This window comes from Centruroides vittatus, unplaced genomic scaffold (genome assembly GCF_030686945.1).
Source record: "Centruroides vittatus isolate TY-2023 unplaced genomic scaffold, ASM3068694v2 contig_900, whole genome shotgun sequence".
In the NCBI taxonomy this organism is placed as follows: Eukaryota; Metazoa; Arthropoda; class Arachnida; order Scorpiones; family Buthidae; genus Centruroides; species Centruroides vittatus.
The window spans coordinates 1,226,349-1,239,523 of record NW_027122591.1 but is presented as its reverse complement, the minus strand read 5'-3'; the positions used below and the strand labels follow the sequence as shown (position 1 = coordinate 1,239,523).

Sequence of the window (13,175 nt, the reverse complement as noted above, 5' to 3'; positions counted from 1 at the left end):
TTTTTTTTAAGTCTGTTAACGAGCGAAATTAAAGTTTATAGAAACATTTTTTAAAGTGACGTTGTACTTGTATTAATACGAATAATAAATTTAGAAATATTAATAAGTATTAATTACTAATAAAAATTTATATTTAGTTATATTCGTCGTTTCGGTCACGTGACAAGGTGAAACACTTGGCTTGACACGTCGGAGATCGCTTCTTACAATTCAGTTGTTTTTTTTTTTAAATTAAAATGTACGGAATTTCTAACTTTGCACGCTCGAGAAAAATTATTTTCACGAATTTATAGTTGCATAATTATTATGACATATTACTAACTTCCTACTTTAGTCACGATTGTGTTTATTTTAATCGTGACATATGCCGATTAATTAACCTATTTTATTTTTCCTCATCCTAATGTATGCATTTATTATTCACGCTATTGTTTTCTTACGAAAGATTCAGTTCTTTCGATAACGCGACCTTTCTTTTTAGTGAATCTAATCTCTGCAAAGGATTTAGAACGAGCTTGCAGTTTTGAAAATACATAATGAAAAGCATTTATCACATGTCAAAATTATATAAATCACCTACAAATTATAAAATGATATTTAATTGTAAATTACAATACTTTATACATCTTAATATCGAAGTATACTTGGAATAATCCGAGCGTTTTTTTGTGTATTTACTTAACATTATAACATAAATTTTTATTTTTAGATATTATGAAGGAAGTAATTAAATCGTAATAATAATAATTATTGAAAATTTTAATAGTTTTTAATTAAATTATAATACTTATTAACAGAATTTTTAAAACTTACGTATAAAAGAATGCAACTTTATTCGGTGTCCCTTTAATATTGAAAGAATCAATTGTGAAAGCCTTACTGTCCTTAATTCGAATATTATTGTTAATTGTCTACTTGGACTTTACTTATTAATAGGACTTTATACTGGTGTTTAAAGATTGGCACAGTAATGAGATGATATAATAAAAAAATTTTGTTTTTTTCCGAACTAACTCTCATTACTGTGCCAATCCTTAAACACCAGGATAAAGTCCTATTAATAAGTAAAGTCCAAGTAGACAATTAACAATAATATATGAAAGAATCAAATTTTCAACTATGAAATCTTTTCCTTTTCTACGGAAAAGCTTTTTAAAGTGATTTTTTTCGCGTTTAATTAAAACAAAACCTTAAAAAATTTAAAATATTATTAGGCTATTGAGGGTTGTTTGTAAATTGAATGGTTCGGTATAGAGGTAATCGTTACAAGGGGGTGGGGATGTTTACAAAAACGTTAAGTAATGTTAAGGTCTGAATAATTGGGTAAAACAAGGGATATGGAAGAAACTTTTAGTGAGGCAGGTCTGGCTTAAAACAGTTAAAAGTGATATTAAATTACACTTATCTATCTATTAAGCTGTGAATTTTTTCTCACATAGGAAGCCTAAATAAATATACAACTTGTTTACGCTATATATACACGGTATTATTTCGGATTTACGTCTTAAGCTTTTTTGAATTTTAGCGTGGAAAAAGTTGGCAAGCCCAGTGGCAGATTCAGAAAAACTAAAATGGGTGGAGTTAATACAAAAGTTAAAAATATTTGTATAATTATATCTTTTATTAATTACATGGCAGATTGTACTGTTTATGTCATTCCTTTGTACGTATATGATGTACAAAGCAATGACATAAACAGTACAATGTAATTAATAAAATGATGTAACATTTAATACTCTGTGCTGTGTATTATCCTTAGTACAATTAAGGGAGTTGATCGAAGATATTTATTACATAATTTTGGCAGTACGTATGTGCGACAGCGTTACAAGGAGTGGGAGCATCATTGAAAAGTATAAAAGTAGAGTTACATGATTTATGGATGATTCCTCTAACAAAATAATTTATATATTTATGGTTAATATATATATGTATATATATTTGTAACAAGTGTTTTCACGGCAATGAATCATTATTAATAGTAAATATTCAGTTAATGTAAGCCTATAACTTATATAACTTCACATTAAGAGAAATTCTAAGTTTTATACGGGGGGAAAAATTAGGCTAATCAGTTTGTTTGCGAAATTTAGTTTGTTATCATTTTAATACTGTATAGCTAATATCTGAGTTAAATTTATAAGGTTAATTATGCACATTATCTATACTTTCTTCATCATTACTTAAGATGACGTTTTTTATTTGACAAAAAAAAATTAAAATTTTTATTTTATTATTAAAAGTTATAGAGTCAAGTTACATTTGGTATATGTTGAGAATAATATAATTTTGAAATAAATTTTCTAAATTAAAAAATAAATAAATGCTTAAAATGTTTTAAGAGTGGTTAGTAGGATACGATTTATTCATTATTATTATTTTTTAATCGATAACTATTCAGCTAACGTATAACATACAAGTTACTGTATAACTTTACGTTAAAAGTTAAGTTTGTTTCTTACAAAACCACAAAATATTAAAACAAGATCATACAAAATATTAAGTATTATCATTTTAACATTATACTTAGAATGAATAAAATATGGAAGATATTTTTGTTATATATAAAAAAGTAATATATTTATTTTATTAACTGATGCATTCTTTTTATGCCTTTACATAATAAAAACTACAAATTGGCAATCATGTTACAGAAATTCTTCTTTATAATATAGTATCAGTTTGAATTAGTTAGTCTTTATTGAATCATTATCGATTCGATGATATGATTACCTTTGGAATTAATTAAAATTAGATAATGCTAAATGATCATTGTATAAACAATTACTACAATGAAGTAACAGAATTGTTTTTAAACAACTCTATTATTTCTTAGAGTACATACAGAACGAACGTAGTTTAGTCTGATCAAATGTTACATCTTCCTTAAAAGGATAAATAATCGTTCCACAATTTCATCCCACATGATCGTCTCTGGTTTAGACATTAAAAACAAATTAAATCTATCTTTGCTCGGAAACTAATCCCATTTATCTAATAACATGTATAATATTTGAGTGTGGGAGTTCCAGGTGCGCAGACAACCCGGCCGTGTTTTCACTCCACCCTTACCTTACAACTATTTACACCTGGCTTTTATAGCTGGACGCACCCTGTATATAATGATGAAAGAACCAATGATACTTAACATCGTAGCCATTCTGTTCGAGTTTTCACTGTATACTTCAGTGACAGGAGCATGGGAAAGGTCAGATCAGAATACGTGACCTTAACATTTTATCTTCCTCATTACCTATCTGTCGGAACTTTAACCACCGTTTAAACCAATTGAGGATAACACACACTTTAAAAAAAAGACAGCTTTTTTTTCAATAATAAAAAAAAAATTCTTTATTTTTGCTCGTGTTAGAAACCGGATGAAAGTAACCACGGACTAAAAAGCGATATAGCGAATTTATATAGTTACTTATAAATTTAAATGAGACGAGGTACGAAATAAAAAGTGTTGCTTTAATCAACGCAGCTAGCAAGTAATTAGTTGTCTTATCCTGTATTGTCATGTAGCGTTATCCATCATACTTCTGCACCGTCCTTGATTTGCGAATTTTCCTTATGATTGGTTTTCTGTTCACATAATACCCTCCAATGTGTGTCCAATAGATAAGCTTAGTCTTGCGATGATTGATACGTTAGAAAATGAATCCACCCGTGCATTGTACAGATTAAATCTACCCCGAGCTGTTTTTTATACTTAAAATTTTTTTTTCTGATATCTAAAATTCGTTTTAAAATGTATCAGATTGTTACTAAACTCAAACCGTATCACTATTTTGCAGCTGTTAAAAGTTTTATTGACGAATACATCTTTTTTTTCACTCAAATAAAATCGGTATTCGCAACGTGACGCGTTTACCTTACATATATATATATATATTTGTTTTTCCTTTAAAAGAATCGAGTCCGAAATGCTTTTGCCATGCTTAAATATTTTTTAGCTAATTAATTATTTTTTCTTATAGTCTATCATTAAAAATTTCGTAAAAACACATTTCCGAACGCAAAAAGAAAGAAGAAAAAAAAACTCTCGTCCTTGAACTTTTACCAACGTCGAGAACCCGTTATGGTGAAAGCGCCATCTGTCCACTGCAACACAAATTTCTAAAAATTGTAGATAAAATAATTATTAAAACTTATCAAAAAGTTCAAATTATTCTTTTAAAAAAATATAATAAATTTTTAAAAATGTTAATAACGGTAAGAAATGAAAGATAGAGACGTCGAAAAGAAGGATTGCGTTAAAAATCTGTGGGCCCAGACAGGTGACCGTCGTCACTGGCAACGAGGCCACATTTGACCCAAGGCAAGACGGGAAGTCTGTGCTGCTGGAGATGCAGTCGACAGGAATTTGGACTTCAGATTCTCCCATGACATCGACAATGGAGTTATCGAATCGTCAGACATCCACAACGACATTATTATTATGGGCATTTCAAGATCTATCGAATAATAATAGTTACTCGTTAGCATTATACAGACAATTATGGAACAGATTGAGAAAACAGAAAGGTGAGTCTGTTTTAAAGTGTTGCCAAATAGAATCACATATTTATTTATTTTTCTTAAATTAAACTCCCGCGAAACACATTGCACGGCTTTACATTACCGCAGCAATTAAGCTTTTAATTGATAAGCATACGACGATTGTGGAATATTTTGCATCCGGACGCGTTAAAGGGGTTGACTATACGTGCGTGCTTCGTTAATTGCTATAAAATATATACAATTTTTTCGGATTTAATTTGGTTATGGAATGGAGCGCATCATTACGTCTGATAGCGATAGAAATTTTTTGATACAAAACAGGCACTAATTTCCAAACGGGATCCGTTTTTTCTCTCATATTTTTTTTTTTTCCTCCTCTGTTATGATGGATCACAGTAGGATTACGGTCTGAACGGTCACATTTCAATTAATACCCTGAAGCAGTACAAATACTGTACATAGTGAACAAAATGAATTAAATTATTCTAGATCAGAAGAAACACATTCGCTGAACTATTATTAAGAGATGATGTTTGTCTGTACACTATAATATGATATGCTAATACTCTTGTGATTATAATGTCCTCGTCTCTTTAGGGTATGTCTATGTCTGTTATAACGGAGACACTGAAAAATTCATTCGTACGATTCGTCCCGAAAAATATTTGTTAAATTATATACCGTATATCTTTTACTAATAACGAAATAAACACCTATTTTCAGTAAATGTGGTGGAAGCGTTGCAAGAATTTTGGCAGATGAAATTGGCCAGGGGTGCGGAACTGAAAAACGGTGCTCTTGTCATATACGAATCCGTACCATCGTCTAGTCCTCCGTATGTCTGTTATGTAACCCTTCCAGGTGGCAGTTGTTTTGGATGTTTACAGGTAGGTCTGTGCATTTAATTTTAATGAAAATATATTATATACATAAATATCGAATCATGTACACGAATTATAAAAGTAACTTTTTAATAAATTAGTAACGGGTGCATATACATTTAAAAATTAATTAGTTTAAATGGCGTAGACTTTTATCTCCGGCATTTTCGATCCCATTCACTTCCAAATTGAGAGATAACACTTTAGACATCGAGATACGATTGATGTGTGGGTTTTAGGTCATTTCTGTCTTCTAAGAAGTCGTTTCCGCTTGATCTAAGAGAAAAGGGAGGGGTAGGATGCTCCATAAACTAACAACTGCACTGATTTCTCTTTAGACGTGACTGCACAGACAATGAGTGCCCCTTTCAGAGGTCACACAACACCCGAGGCATCTGTCGTTTGTTTAAATTCTTCTATCTTTTGAATTTTCCGTATATGTTTATCGATCCTTAATGTTTTGATCGGGTGAAATATATTTCGATTTACTCAACCGATTTGTTTTTCTATTTCTGTCGAATTTTTCAGTCGAACAGTAGTTTAAAGAGTGGATTAGGGATCTATTGTCCCGTTCACCTTTCCCACGTTAAAACCCCCACCCTCTCAAGCCCTACGGGTTGACTGTGTCGGTTCTCACGCAAAACCTGCCACTCCTATATTTAACTTTTGTATCAGTTTCTTCGAGTTCGAGGTACGAAATTTTGAGGGGAAAAAGTAAAAATAAAAAGCTCGTCTAGAGGAATCTATGAAAGCCTAACTCATTTGCTAATTTCTCCTCTCTGTTGAACTTCATTCTAATTGTATTTCTGATTAAAAATAACAGTAAAGAAGAGATCGTGTAATTACTATAAATCATGATTTCTTTTTTAAATTAATCTTCGTTTCGATATAGAAAAACTGGTTTGTCGAAGTATTTCCCATCCTCTTTCCAGGTAGGCGAAAAAGTATAGCACAGGTGGACGGATTTATACTGCGGATAGTCACTACAGGTTAGTTCTATCGTAACAGGTCCATCCGGTTTTTACCGGCTAGACACGTTGTCTCAATAAGAAGTTAGTACAAAAGCAAACCCCACTTTCACCCCCTCGTGTTTTACGAATTGTTTCATCATCCTAAAAAAAGTTCGAGCCACCGATCTTTTGTCAGAGCCGTTACCGTTTTCACTCGTACAACAAGAAAAAATGGGCCCCAATCAGACCGTTTACCAAACTTTATAGAGATGAATGAGATTTCCAATTTGGCTAAGCCCGCTTTCATTGGCGACCTTTAAAAATGGAGCTGTTGGGAGTGCAGTTAGATACAGAATCAATAGGCAATAGATAGAACTTGTTAATTTCGAGGGGTGGGATGAGTAAAATCTTTCAAACGAAGGGAGGAGTAAAGGCAGTTGAAGGGTAATGGGTAGCTCAATGAAGGTAATGCACGTTAAGGGGTTTAATGTTTAACGCTAGAGGGAAGGGCTTGCCGACACCAACTATGGAAAGAGAAAAGAGAAGGTTTTTCTTGCGAAGTTGATGTAAATAATTGGTCGTGGAAGATTTATTACATAATATATCAACCACTAACCCGTAATTAGACTGATGCCTGTGCGTGCCAGTCAATGCAATTGATGTATTGCCATAGCGAGGTAGGCAGGAAGACGTGAATTCGACCTGTTTTGATACGATATTCCCGTACTCACCGTACATAACGATGACAATTTTCATCGTCTCTGGAAATAGTTGATGTCAAACGGTCCTTTGCCTCTTTCTCATTTGCATAAACAAATAGTTTACATGTGGCAAACGTTTCTCGATTTTTTTTTCCTATTCGAAGATGTTAACTATTACCTTGTACATCTTAACTGTCGTTTCGATAATTATTAATTAATATTTATATAATTTAAATACAGAATTGCCCAACTAAGGCCGAAGCGAGAAGAAGTGCTGCTAAGATTGCTCTGATGAATTCGATATTTAATGAGCATCCATCTAGGAAAATCTCCGATGATGTAATAGAAAAGGCGATCGCAGAGGCACACGCATCATTTACTGTAAGTATATTTATATCACTCGTACACCCCTTCTTCGATTAATATTAACGACGATGATTTTATCAGGGAGTAGGCAGCGGCACCGATAGTGGCATAGATGCGTTCAGATTCATGTTAGAAGCCAATAAGGGGAGAACCATGTTGGAATTCCAAGAGTTAATGACGGTGTTTCAGTTGCTGCACTGGAACGGCAGTTTGAAGGCGATGAGAGAACGACAGTGCTCTAGACAAGAGGTTATTGCTCATTATTCTCAGCGCGCACTCGACGATGATATGAGATCTCAGATGGCTTTGGACTGGATCGCCAGGGAACAAGAAACTCCGGGCATCATTGGAAGAGAATTACTAAATTCGGAACATGAGTTGGAAATGGCTCGCCTGGCGGGGAAAGAACTTAGGTTTCCTAAGGAAAAAAGGGACATTTTAATGTTGGCCTGTAATCAAGTTACGACAATTAATGGCTTGAGTTAATTAATTTGGTTTCTGTACAGAATGTTGTATAATTGGTTTACAGTAGTCGAGTTTTTTTTCATTTTTTTAATCAAACAGTCCCGAGTTTGTGATTCACCAGTTGATTTCTGGTGCTGCTTCGCTGATACGTTTTTAGTCATGTGATAAGTTTATCCTTCACGCTTTATTGTTTTAGGTAGCATTTACTTCCGCGAAATACATGTTTATTTATACGCGCTTTTGTTTATATAAAATTCTCATTTTATGTATCCAGTTTGGTATGTCCCCTTTCGAAAGTTTGAATAGTCTTTTTTGGCTTTGCGAAAGCTTGTTTTCAATCGTCCAGAAGCAGATTTTTTTTGTGAATTTGTCTTAATTGGTCAAATAAATTTTCATAATGATTTTTTTAATGCCGTTAATATTATTATGTTTTCTAATAGCCGAAAATATTTAAATACTTTCTATTCTTATAAAAATTTCATTTTTTTAAATAAAAAAAAATGATAATTTTTGGAATTCAGATAAATACTTGGATAATTTTCTCTATTTAAAAATATGACTTTCTAACCTAACAAAACATTTTTTTGGAACCGTAAAATGGCGTTTTTATGAAATCTAATTTGTATATATTAATTATAGCTCAATCTTTTAAAAATTACAGCGGTTTATTAATAAAAATATAAATCTGTACACAAATTTATAAATCTAGAATGAAAAAAAAAATCATAACTGATTCACGAACTGAATACACCACTACACATAAATATTATTTTTGATTTTCGATGTGAAGAATATTCAATTATACAATCGAGATCGGAGATAATAACCACAAATAAAACGTTTGGCACGCAGTTTTCACAAATAAATTCGTTATTAGTGTCGTGACTAGCATTTCTGAAGTGAAAAGGAAGCTGTGTTACATAAAAACAACAGTTTCTTTCCCTGAATTTGTTTATAGGAGTTAAAGAATTTTAAAACCGAACTAAACGCCAAGGTCTGTGACTATGACACAAATTTATTACAGTCATTAGACAATAATATAGGGTAGATGATGATGCTGCTATTCCCAAGTGTTGCTCAGAGGCAAAACAATAAAATTGTCATTTACATAACGCTATGATAATATCACGGACATACAACAAACCAGTTATTCTGGTCATTAAGAGTGATGATGATCACATTGGCCACTATCTTTTTAACTTGCCAATCTAAATAGACAACTTTTGGCGTAGCATCTACTTTACTTTATTCTGTAAATAATCTGGACAAGTAAACGATACAAATTGCATTTTTATTTATTTATATGTATTTTTTTTTTAAATATATATTCTAAGAATTATTATTTTCAAATAATATATTCGATGACTAGACAATTTTGCTGAAACTTAAATCTATAAAGACACATCAAGCAGTGAATATAGTAAATGTTATAGCCGTCTTAATTTGTATTTTAATGATAAGGATTTTTTAAAGTTATGTATATATGTATATGTAAAATACTTTATACAGATTATTCTTTATAAACGAATCAAAATAATGGTCAGAGTAATGATATGAATCTTTAAATTATACAAATGTTTTTAAAGATATTGCCCTTTAAAATATATGCTTTATAGATGACATTATCATTAAGTAGAATGATTGATATTAATAAGGATAGAATTCTCGACGATTAATTAATATAATTTCTGAGCTGTTAGATCAAAACAATCTACTTAAAATTTATATAAAAGTTAGAAAATTTGCAACAAACCATCTTTCAAAGCTTACTAAAAATGTACCTTAAGATATAATTATAACAAACTGCCTGGAGTTTAATAGAATTAGTTTCATCTAAAATTAAATGAATCTAATTGAAATTTTGTTTTTGAAAATGTATTAATTTCAATTAATTATCTAAAGAATTTAATTAATTCATCTAGACTATCAGCTTACTAACAAAGTACTGATAACCTGGATGACAGCATAATATACTTTTATTATATGGAATTTCATTATTTATATAATTTGAGAATTTTGTAGAAATTACCAGTAGAATTTCATGTATAAAATTTCAAAATATTAAGATTTTAACTTTCTATCAAATTTCAAAAATATTTAAATTTCTAAAATAGCATTTACTGTTACAGTAAATGCTATTACAATACTGCATTTACCATTTGAAAAATAATTAATTTACATTTCTACTAGATTTTCTTAACTGCCAAAACTTTTCTGAATAATAAATATTGTAATATTTTCATTACTATTTAAAAGTAATTTTAAATATTTTGTATGTATCTTTCTTTCTATAATTTTAATTTTAATTAATTATTTTGATTAACAATTTTATATTTGACTAATAATTAATTCAGTCAAAATAGTCATATGTATTATTTATAGATAATAATGAAATAACAGTAAATTCAGTTTTAGGCTAGTTTAGTGGTCAATGAATTCTCATGCATTGGGGTCACTATTTTAGAACAGAACGGAGTGAAAGATAAGAAACAATGCTACGCCCCCAATTCTTGCGTGAAGTCAGATTGGAAGAATTTATGATGTATAATGTACTTTATCTTGGGAAAAAAAGAATTAATTCGCAATGTTTTCACAAATTTTTGAAGAATTAAACACGACACGACGATAGCCATTATTTATAAATATTATTTTTTGTCTCTGATATATACAATATATTAAATGTTTATATCTTTAAAATGACTACAAATTATACCTTTATTTTATTTTTAAAAATGGCTGACGAATTTACACATTAAGAAAAATACGTAGGAAAGAATAAAATGTCTTCATTTTCTTCATGTCCAATCACCAGGAACAACAGTCTTCCATTGCAGAGATGGCCTCTGCAAAAATATTGCAGAACAGTTTAAAAAGTTCACAAGCCAGCAATTAAAAATTACATAAGTTCTTTTTTTAAAAATGGCTGACGAATTTACACATAAAAACATACGTTACACATAAAAACATACCTTTTGAAGAGGCGTAGCCTCTCTTAAAAGGTCGTCTCTGCAATGGAAAGCTGTTTTTCCTGGCGATTTGACACGGGGAAAATAAAGACATTTTAGTCTTTTCTAAGTATCTTTACTTTCCCGGCTGTTATACAGAGGAAAGCATGACGATCCGGCAAAAAAAAATGACCCACCCCCAGATTTTTACATTTTTGGACTTAGGACACCTTGAAACATCAAGAAATGCAAAATATTTGGAGGTAATTTCTATATGTATGGATGTTTGTGTGGGGGGCACGATTTTGTTTATCCTGTTTGATGCTTAAATAACCCCTGCGCTTTTTGTCGAAAATTTCTGAAATTTTGCACATAGGTTATTTATTAGGAGATTGATACTATTAAATTTTGGTGGTTAAAAGTCGACGGGATGGGGAAATAAAACGGGGGTCGTGTGTATTTCCAGTAGGGTTGGACTTAATGACAATTTTGCTCGTTATTAGCATTTACAATTTTTTTTATAAAACTCATTCCTACCCTCAAAATTAAGCGTTTTGCCATTTTATAATAGTTAAAAATATAAAAATTTTTAAAAATATGATAACATATGGGACCATCAAAATTTTTAAATGTTGCCGGAAAAGTTGAGGAACTCGTTGCAGTATTTTTTTAAATATATCCTTCATTCTTACAATTTACGGCCCACCAATAGTCAAGCGGTTGCATTCCCTGAACACTTGGAGTTCGGTCGTGGGTTCGCGCCTCGCCCGGACGGGCTGGCCATATGGAGTTTTCCGGGTTTTCACGTCTGTAACGCCTGAATAGGGGCTAGTTATCCTTAAAAAGACCTCCCGGAAGGCATCCCCCTAGGCAGATCGCTCAATAGTTGCGTTGCCATAATTTAACAAAACAAACAAACTTGTGATTTGCAATTTTATATTAAGATAATTTAGTCCTATTATTTTTCCAAATCAGAAAATATGGATAATCACACAAATATTAGTATTAACATTTAATAATGATTAATAGCAACTTATATTAAATGTTTTTTTTTCTTTTTGCAATGTGGCCCTACAGCTTCTATGATGCTCTCAATGGGATGACTGCATAGTGAGGGTCAGAGCCCATCATATCCGAATCCATAAAAATCCTATCTAAACTCGAATCTGGCTCCTTTTTTCGTTTCTAGCTACGTCCACTTCGCAGACAGTAAGGCCTTTTTACTTATCCATCACGGGTTTGTTCAGGGACACGTGAATGGTAAGAGACGGAGTCCGACATATCCAGGACAAACCGCTCATGAAAAATTTCTGGAATTTTTCGACTTTCCGGAATTGATCCCGAACAATAGGTTGATGCCTCAACCGCTTCGGCAACCCGGCTGTCTACATTAAATTAATTGGTAAAAATGATATACAGTAATTATTTACACAACAGCTGTTTTAAATTGTTTTATTGCATTTCCTATGAACAAAGCAAAATTTAATCAAATGTCACCTAATTTAATAATTTCTCCCATCACATAATATGTTCAGGTGAAAGACTAATGATATCAGCAAAAGCTTTTCTTCTGCTTGTTTCTTTTACAATATATATATATTAAAGTTCAGATGTATAGGATGTCTCATTTTAATCGATACATGCAAATGTCTAGAAATATGCATCCTACGAAAAATATGTTCCAGATAAAATTTATATTGTATCAAGGGGTTGTCCAGCATTCGGTTCATATCTGGATAAGATTTGTCATTTCTGATCCAAAATATTCGTCTTACATCAATTTCTATTTGAAGGTATATAAAGAAAAACACAAAAACGAAGAAATTGTTCATATTATAATTCGCTTTGAAATCCCATCAGCAAACGAACGCTCTACGACTATGAGAATTAATTTTAATTAAAATGGCAACTGTATTTTTACAAGTCTAAAATCGTGAAAGTGACAGTTAATAGAAGTATAAATATTAACGACATTTACGAATAAATAATGTTCAAAACCGAATTACCGAATTAAAATAGTATTTATAAGAAGTACTTTAAAAAATAAAAACGCAATATCTGAGTTAAAAACGAGAAAATTTCATATATTATGAGAATCTCAATGTTTATAGCTGATTCTCTCTATGCGCTGAAGCCAAACTTACGCCGCGAAGCGATTGCAGCACTCGAAGTGGCAGAAATATTTATTACGTCACTTCCGTAGCATTAGAGTTCAAGAACCAGTATATCTATCGACTCTGGTTACGGCAACGACGACGCGTGGGCGATCTGCTGAGGGAAATGCCTCCCGAGAGGTTTTTTTTTAGAAAACTGGCCGCTATTTAGGTGTTAGTAACGTGAAGAAAACCTGGGAAACTCCACATG

At 31.5% G+C, this 13,175-nt stretch overlaps 1 protein-coding gene across 1 annotated transcript; it reads left to right on the top strand.

Annotated features, from left to right (window-relative positions):
- The first annotated feature begins 4,294 nt into the window (after positions 1 to 4,294).
- On the top strand, positions 4,295 to 8,276 carry LOC136984049 (protein limb expression 1 homolog). Its single transcript, XM_067280971.1, has 4 exons — positions 4,295 to 4,527; positions 5,227 to 5,390; positions 7,276 to 7,416; positions 7,483 to 8,276. Exons 1-4 carry the CDS (start codon positions 4,350 to 4,352, stop codon positions 7,885 to 7,887), a joined length of 888 nt encoding a protein of 295 aa, XP_067137072.1. The 5' UTR covers positions 4,295 to 4,349; the 3' UTR covers positions 7,888 to 8,276.
- Positions 8,277 to 13,175: the final 4,899 nt, after the last annotated feature.

What these genes read in the sequence shown, in the direction of transcription:
- LOC136984049 (XM_067280971.1), top strand. Translation starts at nt 4,350, where the DNA reads ATGCAGTCGACAGGAATTTGGACTTCAGATTCTCCCATGACATCGACA. An exon ending in GTTGTTTTGGATGTTTACAG is followed by an intron (nt 5,391 to 7,275) that starts GTAGGTCTGTGC and finishes ATTTAAATACAG; the next exon opens with AATTGCCCAACTAAGGCCGA. An exon ending in AGGCACACGCATCATTTACT is followed by an intron (nt 7,417 to 7,482) that starts GTAAGTATATTT and finishes TGATTTTATCAG; the next exon opens with GGAGTAGGCAGCGGCACCGA.